General features: G+C 38.9%; 1 protein-coding gene across 1 annotated transcript in view; it reads left to right on the top strand.

The window, feature by feature from the left end:
* The window catches only part of SEC22A (SEC22 homolog A, vesicle trafficking protein), a gene marked incomplete at its 3' end in the record, with an annotated part of 71,149 nt that extends 58,864 nt beyond the window's left edge, over positions 1–12,285 (top strand). The window contains exon 7 of the mRNA XM_079704756.1: positions 12,085–12,285. Coding sequence (XP_079560882.1) covers positions 12,085–12,285 — 201 coding nt within the window. The remainder of the gene's footprint in view (positions 1–12,084) is intronic.
* Positions 12,286–18,179: the final 5,894 nt, after the last annotated feature.

Raw genomic sequence — 18,179 nt, 5'->3', positions numbered from 1 at the left:
TTCCATCTTGCAAAGCTATAATACAATGTCACAACAGGATATGGATATTGATGCAGTTAAGATATATAACAGTCCTATCACCATAAAGACTCCTCATGTTGCCTTTTGTAGTTCCCTCCTGCCCTAACCCCTCCTTAATCTCTGGCAACAACTAGTGTGTTCTCCATTAATATAATTTTCTCATTTTGAGTATGTTATATGAATGGAATCATATAGTATGTAACCTTTTGTGATTGGCATTTTTTACTCAGCATAATTCTCTGGAGATTTATCCAAGTTGTTGGATGTATCAATTGTTTGTTCCTTTTTATTGCTGAATTATATTCCATGGTATGGCTGTACCACAGTTTGATCAGTCACTCATTTGAAGGACATCTGAGTTGTTTCTAGTTTTTGGCTGTTACAAATAAAGCTGCTATAAACCTTCATGTACAGGCTTTTGTGTGAACAAAAAAGTATTCATTTCTCTGAGATAAATGCCCAGGAGTGCAGTTGCTGGGTCATGTGGTAGTGCATAGTAGTTGCATGCTTATTAAGAGACAAACTGTCTTCCAGAATAGTGTACCATTTTACATTCCCACCAGCATTGTGTGAGTGATCCAGTTTTTCTGCATCCTTATCGGCATTTGGTGTCGTCTCTATTTTTTATTAATACTTCATCCATTCTGATAGGTGTGTAATGATATCTCATTGTGGTTTTAATTTGCATTTTCCTAGTGGCTAATGATGTTGAAAATAATTTTATGTGCTTATTTCTCATCTTTGTATCATCCTGGGTGAAATGTCTGTTCATGTCTTTTGCCTATTTTCTAATGAGATTGTTTGTCTTAAACTGTTGAGTTTGAGAGCTCTTTATATATTCCAGATATTAGTCCTTTGTCAGATACGTAGTTTGCAAATATCTTCTCCCAGTCTTAGCTTGTCTTTTCATCCTCTTAACAGTCTTCCGCAGAACAAGCATTTAAAATTTTTATGAAGTTTAATTTTTCAGTTATTCCTTTTTTTTTTCTGTACTGAATTGATTTTGCATTAAAAAAAATCGGTTGGGCATGTTTATGAGGATCTTCTTCTGGGCTGTGTATCTGTTCCATTGATCTATGTGTCTGTCCCTCTGCCAGTACCATATAGTTTTGATTACTTCAGCTATTTAATAAGTCTTAAATTCAATTTTCTTAATAGTTATAGAGCTATTCAAATAATGTTTTATAATGGGTGAATTATGGTGGTTTGTGTTTTATGAAGAAGTGGTCCATTTCACTTGCGTTATCAAATTTGTGTGTCGAATGGTTATAGTATTCCCTTACTATCCTTTTGATGTCTGTAGGCTATGTAGTGATATTTCCTGTTTCAGTCCTCATATTCATCATTTGTATCTTCTCTTTTTCTTTATTGGTCTTTCTTGTTAATTTCATTGATCTTTTCATAGAGCCTGCTCTTTGTTTTTATTGTTTTTTTCCTATTTTCTATTTTATTTTATTATTTCTTTCCTCATGCTTGCTTTGCGTCTATTTGGCTCTTTTTCTAGGTTCTTGAGATGGGAGCTTAGATGATTTGATTTGAGAATTTTCTCTTTTGTAATGTATACATTTAGTGTTAAAAATTTCCCTCTTAGCACTTCATGAGCTGTGTTCCATAAATTTTGAGCTGCTGTATTTTCATTTTCATTTAATTCAGTGTATTTAAAAAATTTTCCCCTAGAATTTCCTCTTTGGCCTATGGATTATTTAGAATTGTGTTGCTTAGTTTCCAAGTGTTTGGATATTTTCTGGTTTTCTTTCCATTATTGATTTCTAGTTTGATTCCATTGTAGTTTGAGAACATATTCTGTGTGATTTCAGTTATTTTACATTTGTTGAGGTTTGTTCTGTGGCCCAGAATATGGTCTGTCTTGGTATATGTTCCTTGGGCACTTGAACAGAATGTGTATTCTGCTATTTTTGAGTGGGTGTTCTATAAATTTTGATTAGGTTCTCTTGGTTGATGGCGTTGTTCAGTTTTTATGTATCCTTGATGATTTTCTGGCTAGTTCTGTCAATTTTTGAGAGAGGAGTATTGAATTTTTCAACTGTAATTGTGTATTTCTCATTTGAGTTCTATCAGTTTTTGCAGTTCTGTTGTTTGGTTCATAGACATAAAGGATTGCTGTATCTTCTTGGTTGATTGATCCATTTATCATTTTTTAAACATCTTTATTGCAGTATAATTGCTTTACAATGGTGTGTTAGTTTCTGTTTTATAACAAAGTGACTCAGCTATACATATACATATATCCCCAGATCTCCTCCCTCTTGTGTATCCCTCCCTTCCTCCCTATCCCACCCCTCTAGGTGGTCACAAAGCACCAAGCCGATCTCCCTGTACTACGCAGCTGCTACCTACTAGCTATCTGTTTTACATTTGGTAGTGTATATATGTCCATGGCACTTTCTCACTTAGTCCCAGCTTACCCTTCCCCCACCCCATATCCTCAAGTCCATTCTCTGTGTCTGCGTCTTTATTCCTGCCCTGCCCCTAGGTTCTTCATAACCATTTTTTTTAGATTCCATATATATGTGTTAGCATACAGTATTTGTTTTTCTCTTTCTGACTTACTTTACTCTATGACAGACTCTAGGTCCATCCACCTCACTACAAATAACTCAATTTCATTTCTTTTGATGGCTGAGTAATATTCCATTGTATATATGTGCTACATCTTCTTTATCCATTCATCTCTTGATGGACATTTAGGTTGCTTTCATGTCCTGGCTATTGTAAATAGTGCTGCAGTGAACGTTGTGGTACATATATATCTTTTGAATTATGGCTTTCTCAGGGTATATGCCCAGTAGTGGGATTGCTGGGTCATACGATAGTTCTATTTTTAGTTTTTTAAGGAACCTCCATACGATTCTCCATAGTGGCTGTATCAATTTACATTCCCACCAACAGTGCAGGAGGGTTCCCTTTTCTCCACACCCTCTCCAGCATTTATTGTTTCTAGATTTTTTGTTGATGGCCATTCTGACCGGTGTGAGATGTTATCTCATTGTAGTTTTGATTTGCATTTCTCTAATGATTAATGATGTTGAGTGTTCTTTCATGTGTTTGTTGGCAATCTGTATATACTCTTTGGAGAAATGTCTATTTAGGTCTTCTGCCCATTTTTGGATTGGGTTGTTTGTTTTTTTGATATTGAGCTGCATGAGCTGCTTGTAAATTTTGGAGATTAATCCTTTGTCATTTGCTTCATTTGCAAATATTTTCTCCCATTCTGAGGGCTGTCTTTTCATCTTGTTTATGGTTTCCTTTGCTGTGCAAAAGCTTTGAAGTTTCACTAGGTCCCATTTGTTTATTTTTGTTTTTATTTCCATTACTCTAAGAGGTGGGTCAAAAAGGATCTTGCTGTGATTTATGCTACAGAGTGTTCTGCCTATGTTTTCCTCTAAGAATTTGATACTGTCTGGCCTTACATTTAGGTCTTTAACCCATTTTGAGTTTATTTTTGTGTATGGTGTTAGGGAATGTTCTAATCTCATACTTTTACATGTCCCTGTCCAGTTTTCCCAGCACCACTTATTGAAGAGGCTGTCCTTTCTCCACTGTACATTCCTGCCTCCTTTATCAAAGATAAGGTGACCATATGGGCGTGGGTTTATCTCTGGACTTTCTATCCTGTTCCATTGATCTATCTTTCCGTTTTTGTGCCAGTACCATATAGTCTTGGTTACTGTAGCTTTGTAGTATAGTCTGAAGTCAGGGAGCCTGATTCCTCCAGCTCCATTTTTCGTTCTCAAGATTGCTTTGGCTATTTGGGGTCTTTTGTGTTTCCATACAAATTGTGAAAATTTTTTTCTAGTTCTGTGAAAAATGCCATTGGTAGTTTGATAGGGATTGCATTAAATCTGTACATTGCTTTGGGTAGTATAGTCATTTTCACAATGTTGATTCTTCCAATCCAAGAACATGGTATATCTCTCCATCTGTTTGTATCATCTTTAATTTCTTTCATCAGTGTCTTATAGTTTTCTGCATACAAGTCTTTTGTCTCCTTAGGTAGGTTTACCCCTAGGTATTTTATTCTTTTTGTTGCAGTGGTAAATGGGAGTGTTTCCTTAATTTCTCTTTCAGATTTTTCATCATTAGTGTATAGGAATGCCAGAGATTTCTGTGCATTAATTTTTTATCTTGCTGCTTTACCAAATTCATTGATTAGCTCTAGTAGTTTTCTGGGAGCATCTTTAGGATTCTCTATGTATAGTATCATGTCATCTTCAAACAGTGGCAGCTTTGCTTCTTCTTTTCCGATTTGGATTCCTTTTATTTCTTTTTCTTCTCTGACTGTTGTGGCTAAAACTTCTAAAACTATGTTGAATAATACTGGTGAGAGTGCACAACCTTGTCTTGTTCCTGATCTTAGAGGACATGGTTTCATTTTTTCAACATTGGGAATGATGTTGGCTATGGGTTTGTCATATATGGCCTTTATTATGTTGAGGTAAATTCCCTCTATGCTTACTTTCTGGAGGGTTTTTATCATAAATGGGTGTTGAATTTTGTCGAAAGCTTTCTCTGCATCTATTGAGATCGTATGGTTTTTCTCCTTCAATTAGTTAATATGGTGTGTCACATTGATTGATTTGCATATATTGAAGAATCCTTGCATTCCTGGAATAAACCCCACTTGATCATGGTGTATGATCCTTTTAATGTACTGTTGGATTCTGTTTGCTAGTATTTTTGTTGAGGATTTTTGCATCTGTGTTCATCAGTGATATTGGCCTGTAGTTTTCTTTCTTTGTGACATCTTTGTCTGGTTTTGATATCAGGGTGATGGTGGCCTCGTAGAATGAGTTTGGGAATGTTCCTCCCTTATATTTTGGAAGAGTTTGAGAAGGATAGGTGTTAGCTCTTCTCTAAATGTTTGATAGAATTCCCCTGTGAAGCCATCTGGTCCTGGGCTTTTGTTTGTTGGAAGATTTTTAATCACAGTCTCAATTTCAGTGCTTGTGATTGGTCTGTTTATATTTTCTATTTCTTCCTCATTCAGTCTGGGAAGGTTGTGCTTTTCTAAGAATGTGTCCATTTCTTCCAGGTTGTCCATTTTATTGGCAAATAGTTGCTTGTAGTAATCTCTCATTATCCTTTGTATTCCTGCAGTGTCAGTTGTTACTTCTCCTTTTTCATTTCTAATTCTATTGATTTGAGTCTTCACCCCCCCCTTTTTTTTTTTTGCGGTATGCGAGCCTCTCAGTGTTGTGGCCTCTCCCGTTGCGGAGCACAGGCTCCGGACGCGCAGGCTCACCGGCCATGGCTCACTGGCCCAGCCACTCCGCGGCATGTGGGATCTTCCCGGACTGGGGCACGAACCCGTGTCCCCTGCATCGGCAGGCAGACTCTCAACCACTGCGCCACCAGGGAAGCCCCCTCCCTTTTTTTCTTGATGAGTCTGGCTAATGGTTTATCAATTAATGTTTATCTTCTCAAGGAACCAGCTTTTAGAGTTATTGATCTTTGCTATTGTTTACTTCATTTCTTTTTCATTTAGTTCTGATCTAGTTAATCTTTATGATTTCTTTCCTTCTGCTAACTTTGGGGGGGCTTTTGTTCTTCTTTCCCTGATTGCTTTAGGTGTAAGGTTAGGTTGTTTATTTGAGATGTTTCTTGTTTTTTTTTTTGTTTTTTTTGGTTTTTTTTGCGGTATTTGGGCCTCTCTCTGTTGTGACCTCTCCCATTGCGGAGCACAGGCTCCGGACGTGCAGGCTCAACGGCCATGGCTCATGGGCCCAGCTGCTCTGCAGCATGTGGGATCTTCCCGGACTGGGGCACGAACCCATGTCCCCTGCATTGGCAGGCGGACTCTCAACCACTGCGCCACCAGGGAAGCCCATGTTTCTTGTTTTTTGAGGTAGGATTGTATTGCTATAAACTTCCCTCTTAGAACTGCTTCTGCTGCATCCTGTAGGTTTTGGGTCATCGTGTTTTCATTGTCATTTGTTTCTAGGTATTTTTTATTTCCTCTTAGATTTCTGCAGTGATCTCTTGGTTATTTAGTAGTGTATTGTTTAGCCTCCTTGTATTTGTATTTTTTACAGATTTTTTCCTGTAATTGATATCTAGTCTCATAACTTTGTGGTCGGAAAAGATACATGATACGATTTCAATTTTCTTAACTTTACCAAGGCTTGATTTTTGACCCAAGATATGATCTATCCTGGAGAATGTTCCATGAGCACTTGAGAAGAAAGTGTATTCTGTTGTTTTTGTACGAAATGTCCTATAAATATCAGTTACGTCCATCTTGTTTAATGTATCATTTAAAGCTTGTGTTTTCTTATTTATTTTCATTTTGGATGATCTGTTTGTTGGTGAAAGTGGGGGGTTAAAGTCCCCTACTATGATTGTGTTACTGTAGATTTCCCCTTTTATGGCTGTTAGTATTTGCCTTATGTATTGAGGTGCCCCTGTGTTGGGTGCATAAATATTTACAATTGTTATATCTTCTTCTTGGATTTATCTCTTGACCATTATGCAGTATCCTTCTTTGTCTCTTGTAATAGTCTTTATTTTAAAGTCTATTTTGTCTGATATGAGAATTGCTACTCCAGCTTTCTTTTGATTTCCATTTGCATGGAATACCTTTTTCCATCCCCTCACTTTCAGTCTGTATGTGTCCCTAGGTCTGAAGTGGGTCTCTTGTAGACAGCATATGTACGGGTTTTGTTTTTGTATCCATTCAATCAGTCTGTATGTTTTGGTGGGAGCATTTAATCCATTTACATTTAAGGTAGTTATCGATATATATGTTCCCATTACCATTTTCTTAATTGTTTTGGGTTTGTTACTGTAGGTCTTTTCCTTCTCTTGTGTTTCCTGCCTAGAGAAGTTCCTTTAGCATTTGTTGTAAAGCTGGTTTGGTGGTGCTGAATTCTCTTAGCTTTTGCTTGTCTGTAAAGGTTTTAATTTCTCCACTGAATCTGAATGAGATCCTTGCTGGATAGAGTAATCTTGGTTGTAGGTTTTTCCCTTTCATCACTGTAAATATGTCCTGCCACTCCCTTTTGGCTTGCAGAGTTTCTGCTGAAAGGTCAGCTCTTAACCTTATGGGGATTCCCTTGTATGTTATTTGTTGTTTTTCCCTTGCTGCTTTTAATATTTTTCTTTGTATTTAATTTTTGATAGTTTGATTAATATGCGTCTTGGCATGTTTCTCCTTGGATTTATGCTGTATGGAACTCTCTGTGCTTCCTGGACTTGATGGACTATTTCCTTTCCCATGTTGAGGAAGTTTTTAACTATAATCTCTTCAGATATTTTCTCAGTCCTTTTGTTTTCCTCTTCCTCTTATGGGACCCTTATAATTCAAATTTTGGTGTGTTTAATGTTGTTCCAGAGGTCTCTGAAACTGTCCTCAATTCTTTTCATTCTTTTTTCTTTATTCTGCTCTGCGGTAGTTATTTCCACTATTTTATCTTCCAGGTCACTTATCCGTTCTTCTGCTTCAGTTATTCTGCTATTGCTTCCTTCTAGAGAATTTTTAGTTTCATTTATTGTGTTGTTCATCATTGTTTGTTTGCTCTTTAGTTCTTTCTTCTAGGTCCTTGTTAAACGTTTCTTGTATTTTCTCCATTCTATTTCCAAGATTTTGGATCATCTTTACTGTCGTTACTCTGAATTCTTTTTCAGATAGTCTGCCTATTTCCTCTTCATTTGTTTGGTCTGGTGGGTTTTTGCCTTGCTCCTTCACCTGCTGTGTGTTTCTCTGTCTTCTCATTTTGCTTAACTTACTGTGTTTGGGGTCTCCTTTTCGCAAGCTGCAGGTACGTAGTTCCCGTTGTTTTTGGTGTCTGCCCCCAGTGGGTGAGGTTGGTTCAGTGGGTTGTGTAGGCTTCCTGGTGGAGGTGACTGGTGCCTGTCTTCTGGTGAATGAGGCTTGATCTTGTCTTTCTGCTGGGCAGGATCACGTCCAGTGGTGTGTTTGGGGTGTCTGTGACCTTATTATGATTTTAGGCAGCCTCTCTGCTAATGGGTGGGGTTGTGTTCCTGTCTTGCTAGTTGTTTGGCATAGGGTGTCCAGCACTGTAGCTTGCTGGTCGTTGAGTGGAGCTGGGTCTTAGTGTTGAGACGAGGATCTCTGGGAGAGCTTTTGCCGTTTGATATTACGTGGAGCCGGGAGGTCTCTGGTGGACCAGGGTCCTGAACTCGGCTCTCCCACCTCAATTGACATAGTCCTGACACCTGGCCAGAGCACAAAGACCCTGTCAGCCACATGGCTCAGAAGAAAATGGAGAAAAAAGAAAGAAAGGAAAAAATTAAATTATTAAAATAAAAAAATTATTGAAAATTTTAAAAGTTAAAATAATGAAAAGAAAAAGGAAGAAATAAGAGCGCAACCAAACCAAAAAACAAAGCCACCAATGATAACAAGAACTAAAAACTATATTAAAATAAAAAAAAAACGACAGACAGAACCCTAGGACAAATGGTAAAAGCAAAGCTATACAAACAGAATCACACAAAGAAGCATACACATACACACAAAAAGAGAAAAAGGAAAAAAGTATATATATCTATATATAAAAAAAGGACGAGAGCAACCAAATCAATAAAGAAATCTACCAATGATCATAAATTCTAAACTAAGATAAACATAAGACCAGAAACAAAATAGATGCAGAAAGCAAACCCCAAGTCTGTAGTTGCTCCCAAAGTCCACTGCCTCAATTTTGCGATGATTCGTTGTCTATTCAGGTATTCCAGAGGTGCAGGGTGCATCAAGTTGATTGTGAAAATTTAATCCACTGCTCCTGAGGCTGCTGGGAGAGATTTCCCTTTCTCTTCTTTGTTCGCATATCTCCTGGGGTTCAGCTTTGGATTTGTCCCTGCCTCTGCATGTAGGTCACCTGATGGTGTCTGTTCTTTGCTCAGACAAGACAGGGTTAAAGGAGCAGCTGATTAGGGGGCTCTGGCTCACTCAGGCTGGGGAGAGGGAGGGGTATGGAATGCAGGGCCAGCCTGCGGTAGCAGAGGCCAGCATGACATTGCAACAGCCTGAGGCGCACCATGTGTTCTCCTGGGGAAGTTGTCCCTGGATCACGGGACCCTGGCAGTGGTGGGCTGCACAGGCTCCCGGGAGGGGTGGTGTGGATAGTGACCTGTGCTTGCACATAGGTTTCTTGGTGGCTGCAGCAGCAGCCTTAGTGTCTCATGCCCATCTCTGGGGTCCGCGCTGATAGCCGCATCTCGCTTCTGTCTCTGGATCTCGTTTAGGCAGTGCTCTGACTCCCCTCTCCTTGCACACCCCGAAACAGTGGTCTCTTGACTCTTATGCAGTTCCAGACATTTTCCTGGACTCCCTCCTGGCTAGCTGTGGCGCACTAGCCCCCTTCAGGCTGTGTTCACGCATCCAACCCCAGTCCTCTCCCTGGGCTCTGACCTCTGAAGCCCAAGCCTCAGCTCCCAGCTTCTCCCTGTCCCAAGGGGTGAGCAGACAAGCCTCTTGGGCTGGTGAGTGCTGATCGGCACCCATCCTCTGTGCGGGAATCTCTCTGCTTTGCCCTCTGCACCCCTATTGCTGCGCTCTTCTCTGTGGCTCTGAAGCTTCCTCCCTGCCACCCCCCATCTCCGGGGGGTGAAGGGGCTTGCTAGCGTGTGGAAACTTTTCCTCCTTCACAGCTCCCTCCCATATGTGCAGGTCCTGTCCCTATTTTTTGTCTCTGTTTTTTCTTTTTTCTTTTGCCCTACCCAGGTACGTGGGGAGTTTCTTGCCTTTTGGGAAGTCTGAGGTCTTCTTCCAGCGTTCAGTAAGTGTTCTGTAGGAGTTGTTCCACATGTAGATGTATTTTTGATGTATTTGTGGGGGGGGGAAGGTGATCTCCCCGTCTTACTCTTCCACTGTCTTGAAGGTCTCTCTCCAATCTATCATTATATCCCTCTCTGTCCCTGGTTTTTTTTTTACTTTCTTTGAAATATTTTTATTTATTTATTTATTTATTTAAAGTTTTTATTTTTTGGTGGTGCTGTGCAGCACGTGGGATCTTAGTTCCCTGATCGGGGATAGAACCCGTGCCCCCTGCAGTGGAAGCCCGGAGTCTTAACCACTGGACCACCAGGGAAGTCCCGAAATATTTTTATATTTACCTAATAGTAAGATAGCTACTCCTGCTTGCCTTTGATTAATGTTTGCATGCTATATCTTTTTCCATCCTTTTACTTTTAACTTGCCTATGTCATTTGGATTGATTTTCTGGTAGACAATATGGAGTTCATTTATGTTTTTTAATATACCCTGCCAATCTCTATGTTTTAATTGCTATATTTAAGCCATTTATATTCAGTATAATTATTGATATGTTACGGCTTAAGTCTGCCATCTTATTTTTTGTTTTTCATTTTTCTCTTTTCTTTTTCTTGTCTTCCTGTGGATCACTTCAACATTCTTTTAGAACTCCATTTTGGCTTATCTGTAATGTTTTTGAGTATGTCTCTTTGTATAGCTTTAAATATTGCTCTAGGTATTGCATTTCACCTTCTTATCTCAGTTTTTTGGTGTTATAATTTTACCAGTTCAGGTGAAGCATAGGAACTGTACCTCCCTTTATGTCCCTTTGTCCTTCTCTATTTATAATATAATTGTCTTAAATATTTCCTCTACATATATTGAGAACCACATCAGGCAGTGTTACAATTTTTACTTCAACCATCAAACATAATTTAGAAAGTTCTTAAAAAGGCAAGCCTATTACATTAACCTGTATTTTTGCTGAGTTCACTTTGTATCCATTATTCCAAGGTTCCTTCTTCTGTTGTTTCCTTTCTATCTAGAGAGCTTCCTTTAGCCATACATTTGTTGGTGATAAATTCTCTTAGCCTTCTCCACGTCTTTATTTTTATATAAATGTCTTTATTTTCCCTTAATTCCTAAAGGATATTTTTGTTGAGTATAGGATTCTGGATTGACAACTCTTTTCTTTCAGCACTTGAAAAATGTTGTCCCACTCTTACCTGAACTTTATGGTTTCTGATGAGAAATCCATTGCCCTGCTAATGCCAAGTGGAGGTGAATGTCCAGAGTCCCACTTGGTCTCCACTGACACCACGGGGTGGGAGTCAAAGTTCTGGCTTCCCACTTGCCTTCTCTGAAGCCCTGGAGTGTTAGAACACCTCTTTAGAGCATTATAGGCTCCCCACATAGGCTTTGATGGGGTAGGTGTGGGTGGTCACAGTTTTTTTGTGGGTTTTTTTGTTTTGTTTTGTTTTGTTTTGCTTTTGGTGGTGTTTGGCTGGAGTAGAATAGTTATTATGTAAAAGTTCTCTGTCTTGGAAAGGTGCCCCTCTCATGGTCTTTTGGCTAGAGAGAACAAGATTTTACTGAGTGTTTTTTTGTTTGTTTTGTTTGTGTGCATCCATTGGTGTTACTAGTTGCCAGCTGCTTCAGCTCCAAGTTTGGGATATATGAGGCAAAAAAAAAAAAAGGTAATTTACCACTGTGTCATTCCCTGGGTCTCAAGGTCCTTAGCCTCTCTGCCTTCTTCTCTTCATCATCCAGAGTCATCTTTTGCTTGATATATAATGTCCAGGGTTTTTAGTTGTACTTAGTGGGAAGAATAGAGGAAAGTGCATCAACTCCATCATCCCAGAAGCAGAAGTTCCTGCACAGTTGTTTTTAAAATAAGTTACAAACATCAAGATATTTCACCTCTAAAAACTTGAACATGTGTCTTTTGAGAACAAAGATATCGTTCTACATAGCCATGATACCTTTATCACACCCAAGAAATTTAACATTGATACAGTATTATCTAATAGAGGATTCATATTCAGATTGTGTTGTCTCCAAAATGTTCTCTATAGCTCTTTTCCTCTGATTCCAGATTATGCAAACCTATTTATTAAACCTATTTCCCTTTTAAATAGGGAGTGTATTAAAGATACATTGAGTGTATAGCTGAGTGTATTAAAGATATTACACTGTCTTAGCCGTAGTTGAAAAATACCATTTTCCACTCTCACATTTTACCCCGTGATCTGTTACAGCTTTATAGTAGAAGCATCTATTTCTTTTCCTGTAACCCTAATCATCTTTCATTTTTATATTTTCAACAGTGTTATTTATTTGTCTACTACACCGGCTGGCGGAATGTCAAATCTTTTTTGACGTTTGGCTTAATCTGTCTATGCAACATGTATCTCTATGAACTGCGCAACCTCTGGCAACTTTTCTTTCACGTGACTGTGGGAGCATTTGTTACACTCCAGATTTGGCTGAGGCAAGCCCAGGGCAAGGCTCCTGATTACGATGTCTGACACCATCCTTCAGACTTGTTGCCTTGGCTTCAGGGGAAAAAGGAGGGACCATATCTTAACTACCACTGTGATGAAGAAACTGTTCACCACAAATGAGAAGCTCTGCTGTCTTTCTCTCCAGCTGTCCTTTTCGTTTTAAGTCAGCGTGGCATGCCTATGAGCATGCCATACCTGCTACACAAACTCCTCTCAGCAGAATGTTGGCCATGAGATGATCAATCAGAAGAAGATGAGGAACCCTCTCTGCAGGTCCATGGCAGTGGAAGAACAGTCAGATGCCGTTGGAAGACTTGGCCAGCAGCCCTGAATCCTGGCTGGAGAGTTCAGTCAAAAATTATGTGTGGTATTTGCTCTGAGAACTAAGCAGTAGCTCTACAACCTGGGTTTGCCTTTGTGAGGCATTAGTGTAGACCAAATAAAAAGATGCTGCAGTGAATTGGGAAGTTTTTGTGTAAAACAAATTACTTGCTAAATATTAGATTTTGCACATTTATGGTACCATGAGTTTGTGAAATCCAGATTGGTGTGGAATGGGTTCTTTTTCCTTTTATATTTTTGCTTGAATCTTAACTCTGGAAATCACCCGATGTAGGAGAAGGCTCTGGTGAGCTCATCCCTGGAGCATCGCAAGTATTGAAAACACAGTGACACATGTTTCTTTCCTAGGCCATGTTTATACTTTCTTTTGAAATCACTTTTTTAAAATATTTGTTAGGCTATAGCCATTGTTTGCCAAACTTCAATCACTTGAGTATTACATATGCTATTATTTACTTAATATTTATCTTTTAAATTTTAAAATATTTAAAAAGAAACTAACCTCTATTCCAAGTAGAAAACCAGCATCAGTTTGCCATAAAAAAAGATAACTACAAAATAAATAAAAATAAAACAAAGATGTTATTAAATTCTAGCTGGATACTAATGCCTGCCAAGGCTCTGAATCCAAAAAGCCTGTTCTTTCTTTGTAGCAGTGAGAGAGATGTTACCCAGCACCAAAATGGGGCTCGCTCTCTCTGTGGAATTATCAGAAGTTTAAAAGAAAATTATAAAGGGAATGCCATTCTCACTGTGATTCAGCATTATTTAATTCTGTGTTGTGTATCACCTAAAATCATCTTGCATGCCACCAAGTGGCATGCGTCCTGCACTATGGAGACACTGAGCTGTTCTAAAAGAATCAGGTGACTCTTCTCTCAGCACTTCTTATTATTCCTCTTATTATTTTATGGCTTTGAGGAGTTAAGCACCTACTATCTTAGAGAACTTGCTTGCTTTTTGATAACTTTATAAAGATTGTTTAAGCAGCTTTGAATTAATAATAGAGGAAGCATAGTTTGTTTCCATTAGCAAAATCTACAGCTCTTCTGGTTTCGAAGTCATCTTCATGAGTGATTTTCTTGAGAAAAGATTCCAATTAAGGAATTCATAGGTACTGAAATTTTATATCCAGAAAAACAGTGGACCCATTACATATAATTCATGTTCTGGGTATATTAATTTTGCAGAAGAAATTGTCCAGAGAGATAAAGTCACTGAACTGCACTGTTTCCAGAGCCAGTATACATAGGTATGTCTACAATGAGAAATCTTGCTTAACTAGAACCTTTTTGCTACACTCTTCTTTCAGGAGAATGAGACAAAAGAAGACAGTAAGCTTAATGATTTCGGGGATTTATTTAATGCAAGAAACTCAAGTTCCCTCCAATTTTCTGCCTCTAACAAAACTACACAGAAATTATGAATATTCTGAGAGATATCCCAAGGTACCACATGGTCCTATATCATCAAAATAAAATTGATTTATGTTTGGCGTTTTGTAGTTACTGAGCCAGGAAAGTAAAGTGGTTCAATTTAGAAAGTTTTTTTTCTAAACTAATGGTTAAAGCAAGAAGAGTTTCCTTGTAAGTAGTTGATTAACCAGGAGATTGGAGTATTCTGGTTCATTGTGATTTTGCTGTATATTGATATTTTATAGCTCTTTTACCAGTTTGGTTCTCCTTATTATTATAATATTTGGTATTTGGATACATTGAGCAAGGACACTTGAAAACTCACCAGCTATCTTTAAAGGCTTAATTTGTTTTTTGTGTTTTTTTGCCTTTTCACCAGCTATTTTGGATAAGGAGATGTTTACATTTTAATGTAAAAAATGAAAACAGGTATAAATAATGTTTTATGTATAGAAATGCTTTCTTTCATTATTTGGTGCCTGCATCTCTCAGTGTTTATACAACTTCCCTGCCTCTATCATGTTGTTGCCAAAGAAACTATGAATTTGGAAAGATAAATTTTTGCCATGAATGTAAAGAAGTTTTTAAGCTCTTGAGAGAGAATCACTTAGGTTTCTAATGTGTATGATGGTAATACGTTGTGTTTATATTGCAATTTTACTTCTAAGAGCAAGTCAGCATTTACCTACCTAATCATAATGGGTTTTGTAGTGTCGGGGAATAGTATTTGCTCTCCTATTAGGAAGGAGGACACTAAGGTAATCAGATGGTAATGATTTACCTAGGGTCAAGAGCAAAACACACACAATTTCTAATCTCTTAGCCCAGGGTTTTTCCACTAGAGTGGAAAGTAATGAAGATAACTAAGATTATATTCAGGGAATATGTCCTTGATAAAATTGAGGTACTGGGGACTTCTTAAAATAGATTTAGCCTGCTACTGTCAAATCTAGGTGTATATTTTCTTCCTTAAGGTAATTCTGAAATACTGCTTTTGGTTGAGGTATGCTATGAGGGCAAAGATACTCCTTTTATATCCTAAAAGTAAGTGCAATAGTTGCTTGCTTTTTTTGGTCTGTATTCGCAGTGTATTTATACCTGGGCTCTTTCCCCAGAGAATTCAAAGCAGCATACCCAGAAAAGACATACCCTATAATGTTAACAAAATTTGAACTTTAAGGGGAGAAAAGCAAGAACAATGAAACTGGAAGGAAGGGTGAACAAATTGCTGTTAGTATAAAATTTGATTCTTGAACTTCTTGGAAGTCAAGGCTAGAAGAAGGAATGATCTATATCCTTGATCTATATTCCATAAGTCAAAGCATGTTTCTTAGAGGAGACGTCTTCATGATGAATTCAGGTAAAAATGTTTGCTGTTGGGGGTCCTGTGAAATGCTAAAATGAACAAAATCCTCAATTATTTTACACACATTTCTGTATTATGATTGTGCCTTGGATCCTCAACTTTGTACCAGCTTTCAAAGGCTTTCATTTCAAGGGGTTTTATTGTGTGGTTAATAGAGGATTTTGTTCCCATGAGAATTCTCCTAAGCTAAAGACAAGTACCCTTGTTAAACCTTGAAAATCCATTCAAGACAAATGCCTCGAGACATGGAAAACCTTTACCCAATTTTATAATTTTATACCTTACGTAAAATGAATCTGCTGTCCCTGGGTTAGCACATTTATTTGGTATTAAATATGGTCTTTTTCATAGTGGAATGCAGTCTGGAGAAACACATAGCTCCATTTCTGTTGGGCTATGTCTGGAATCTCATTAGATTCCTGATTTGTCAGGGCTCCATAGAGACCCACTTTGTCAGGTGAGTCTTTAACCCCCATGCCACAAAAGGGCTTCCTCCTGGGGTTGGCTACCTACAAAAAAGGCAGTCGCTTGGCCTTTATTCCAAAAGGTTTACTGAGTAACCCAAGGACCCACTCCAGGCTGTTGGATTTCCAAGAGACACAGCAAAGTGTGTGTGTGTGTCTGTGTGTGTGTGTGTCTTCACTTTTTATTTTAACAGACTTTCTGTTCACTTTAAAAGTTAGAGCTATAATAGTGTATGTGGTAAAAGAACAAATTATTTCAAAATCAGCCACCACTCAGGCCAAATTGAACACTTAGCTTTACCACACATTATGGGTCACTCTTCAGGGCTGCATTCTTTGTGATCAATTTGTATTTTTCTGCTTTATTATCTCTAAGGAAATGGAGTCTTTCTACCTAAAAATACTGTGGTAAAATCAAACCTGATTTTTGGTTTAAATTGGCTTTAGGAATATCCAAGCCTAAAGTTAATGGAAGAAACCCCTCTGACTCCAAGGGTTATGAATGAGTTGTGTATAGAAGCCATGTCAGCTGAGGATTTTACTCTTCTAGTCTTACTGATTAGGATTAGAGGTGTCTGCTCATCTTCATCAGTGTTCTAAGACTGCTGTTGAATGCTGGCAGCCTTCTGTTTGAGCACTGAGCTTTTCAAAGAGAAATGGTATCTGTGGCTGCCACTCTTGTAACATCTCTTCCTTGGGTGGCCAAACTTTCTAGGTTTCTTTATTCAGCAGATAAAATCACAGTGTTGCAGCATTGCATGGTTGGAAGCCACATGGCTTGTATCCTCCTTTCTTGTTTACAGTGAGTGGCATTGACACATGTGCACAAGTTTTCTTCTGTACTGGTGGTGCTGGTGTGTAATGAATAAGCACAGTGGAGGCCGTAGGAAACTCAAGGAGAGAACAGGCTTCATTCTCAGAGTTCCTGAAATCAGTACCATAGCCTTATGAATTCTTCCTGATGTTTTCTTGGCAACAAACGGTATTTTCAGCCCAACCCCACCCACAGTTCACATTTGCCCTTTTCTCCTACATCCCACAGTACAGCAGTGCAGCATCGCCTGCAGAAGCACATTCAGGCTCCATCTAACAGTAGGAAAATAGGGCTCGTATGTTTTGTTTCCTGTCTGGTCCCAGCAGCCCCTTCCCAGCTCTGCCTAGGTCACCTGCCTCCTCTGGGCCAATGCTTTTCTTTAAGGCTGGGTTGTCAATGGGACCTTGCCTGAAGGTGAACAAAGAATATTTTGCCCTTGCACTTTGAATTCCTCCATAGCTAGGACTAATGTTATAAGAAAGCTTGTTAGCACCTTTTGCACTACTGAGGACTTCCTACATAGTTAATCCTTATGGCAGCCTTACGGTGGCGGGGATGGGCACTATCTCATGTTCACTTGATGAAACAGGCTCAGGTTCAAACTTGGGATTCAGGATTAAACGACTCGAAAATTGGCACTCATTTGTCCATGCCAACAGAGCCTTTCAGAGAGAAAGTTCTTCGCATGCTAACAACACTGGGCTCTTATTGTTACAGCAGCAGAGAGAACAGATGAAGCCAACAGGGAGGGGAAAATAGCACTGTGTATGCTAAGTATCCTCGCAGGAATGTGATGGGCGGGATGTAAATTGCCAACAGCCACTCTGAAGAAGTGCATGGTGTTTCCTAAAACATCTAAACAACAGAGCTACAGAGCCTAGGGCACTTCCACTCATGGGCGTATACCTTTGGAAAACTGAAAATCAACAAGACACAGCCACCCCAAAATTTAGGGCTGATCTGTTTACAAGAACCTCGACTTCGGTACACCTTACATATCCCAGGAAACAAAAGTGGATAAAGAAGTTGTGGTACTTACGTACGATGGAATATCACTCAGCCATGAAATCAGTGTCATAAGGCCAGTAGCAACATAATGAGTTGATTTAGGTACAATGATTCTAAGTGAAATAAGTCACACAGAAAAAGAAACTGATCATAAGATATCACTTATAAAGGGAATGTAAACATGGCTACACATGAACAGCACTACAAAACAGGACAGAGTCTCACATTTAGAAAACACTCTTCTGCCTGCTTAAGGGGAAAGGTGAGGTGGGGTGATGCATAAAACCAGAGTTTGGGACGATTCTCGAAGATGGCGGAAGAGTAAGACGCGGAGATCACCTTCCTCCCCACAGATACACCAGAAATACATCTACACGTGGAACAACTCCTACAGAACACCTACTGAACGCTGGCAGAAGACCTCAGACCTCCCAAAAGGAAAGAAACTCCCCACGTACATGGGTAGGGCAAAAGAAAAAAGAATAAACGGAGACAAAAGGATAGGGACG

The sequence above is a fragment of the Hyperoodon ampullatus genome (assembly GCF_949752795.1).
Source record: "Hyperoodon ampullatus genome assembly, chromosome: 5".
NCBI classification, from domain to species: Eukaryota; Metazoa; Chordata; class Mammalia; order Artiodactyla; family Ziphiidae; genus Hyperoodon; species Hyperoodon ampullatus.
This window is presented reverse-complemented; position numbering and strand designations above follow the sequence as displayed.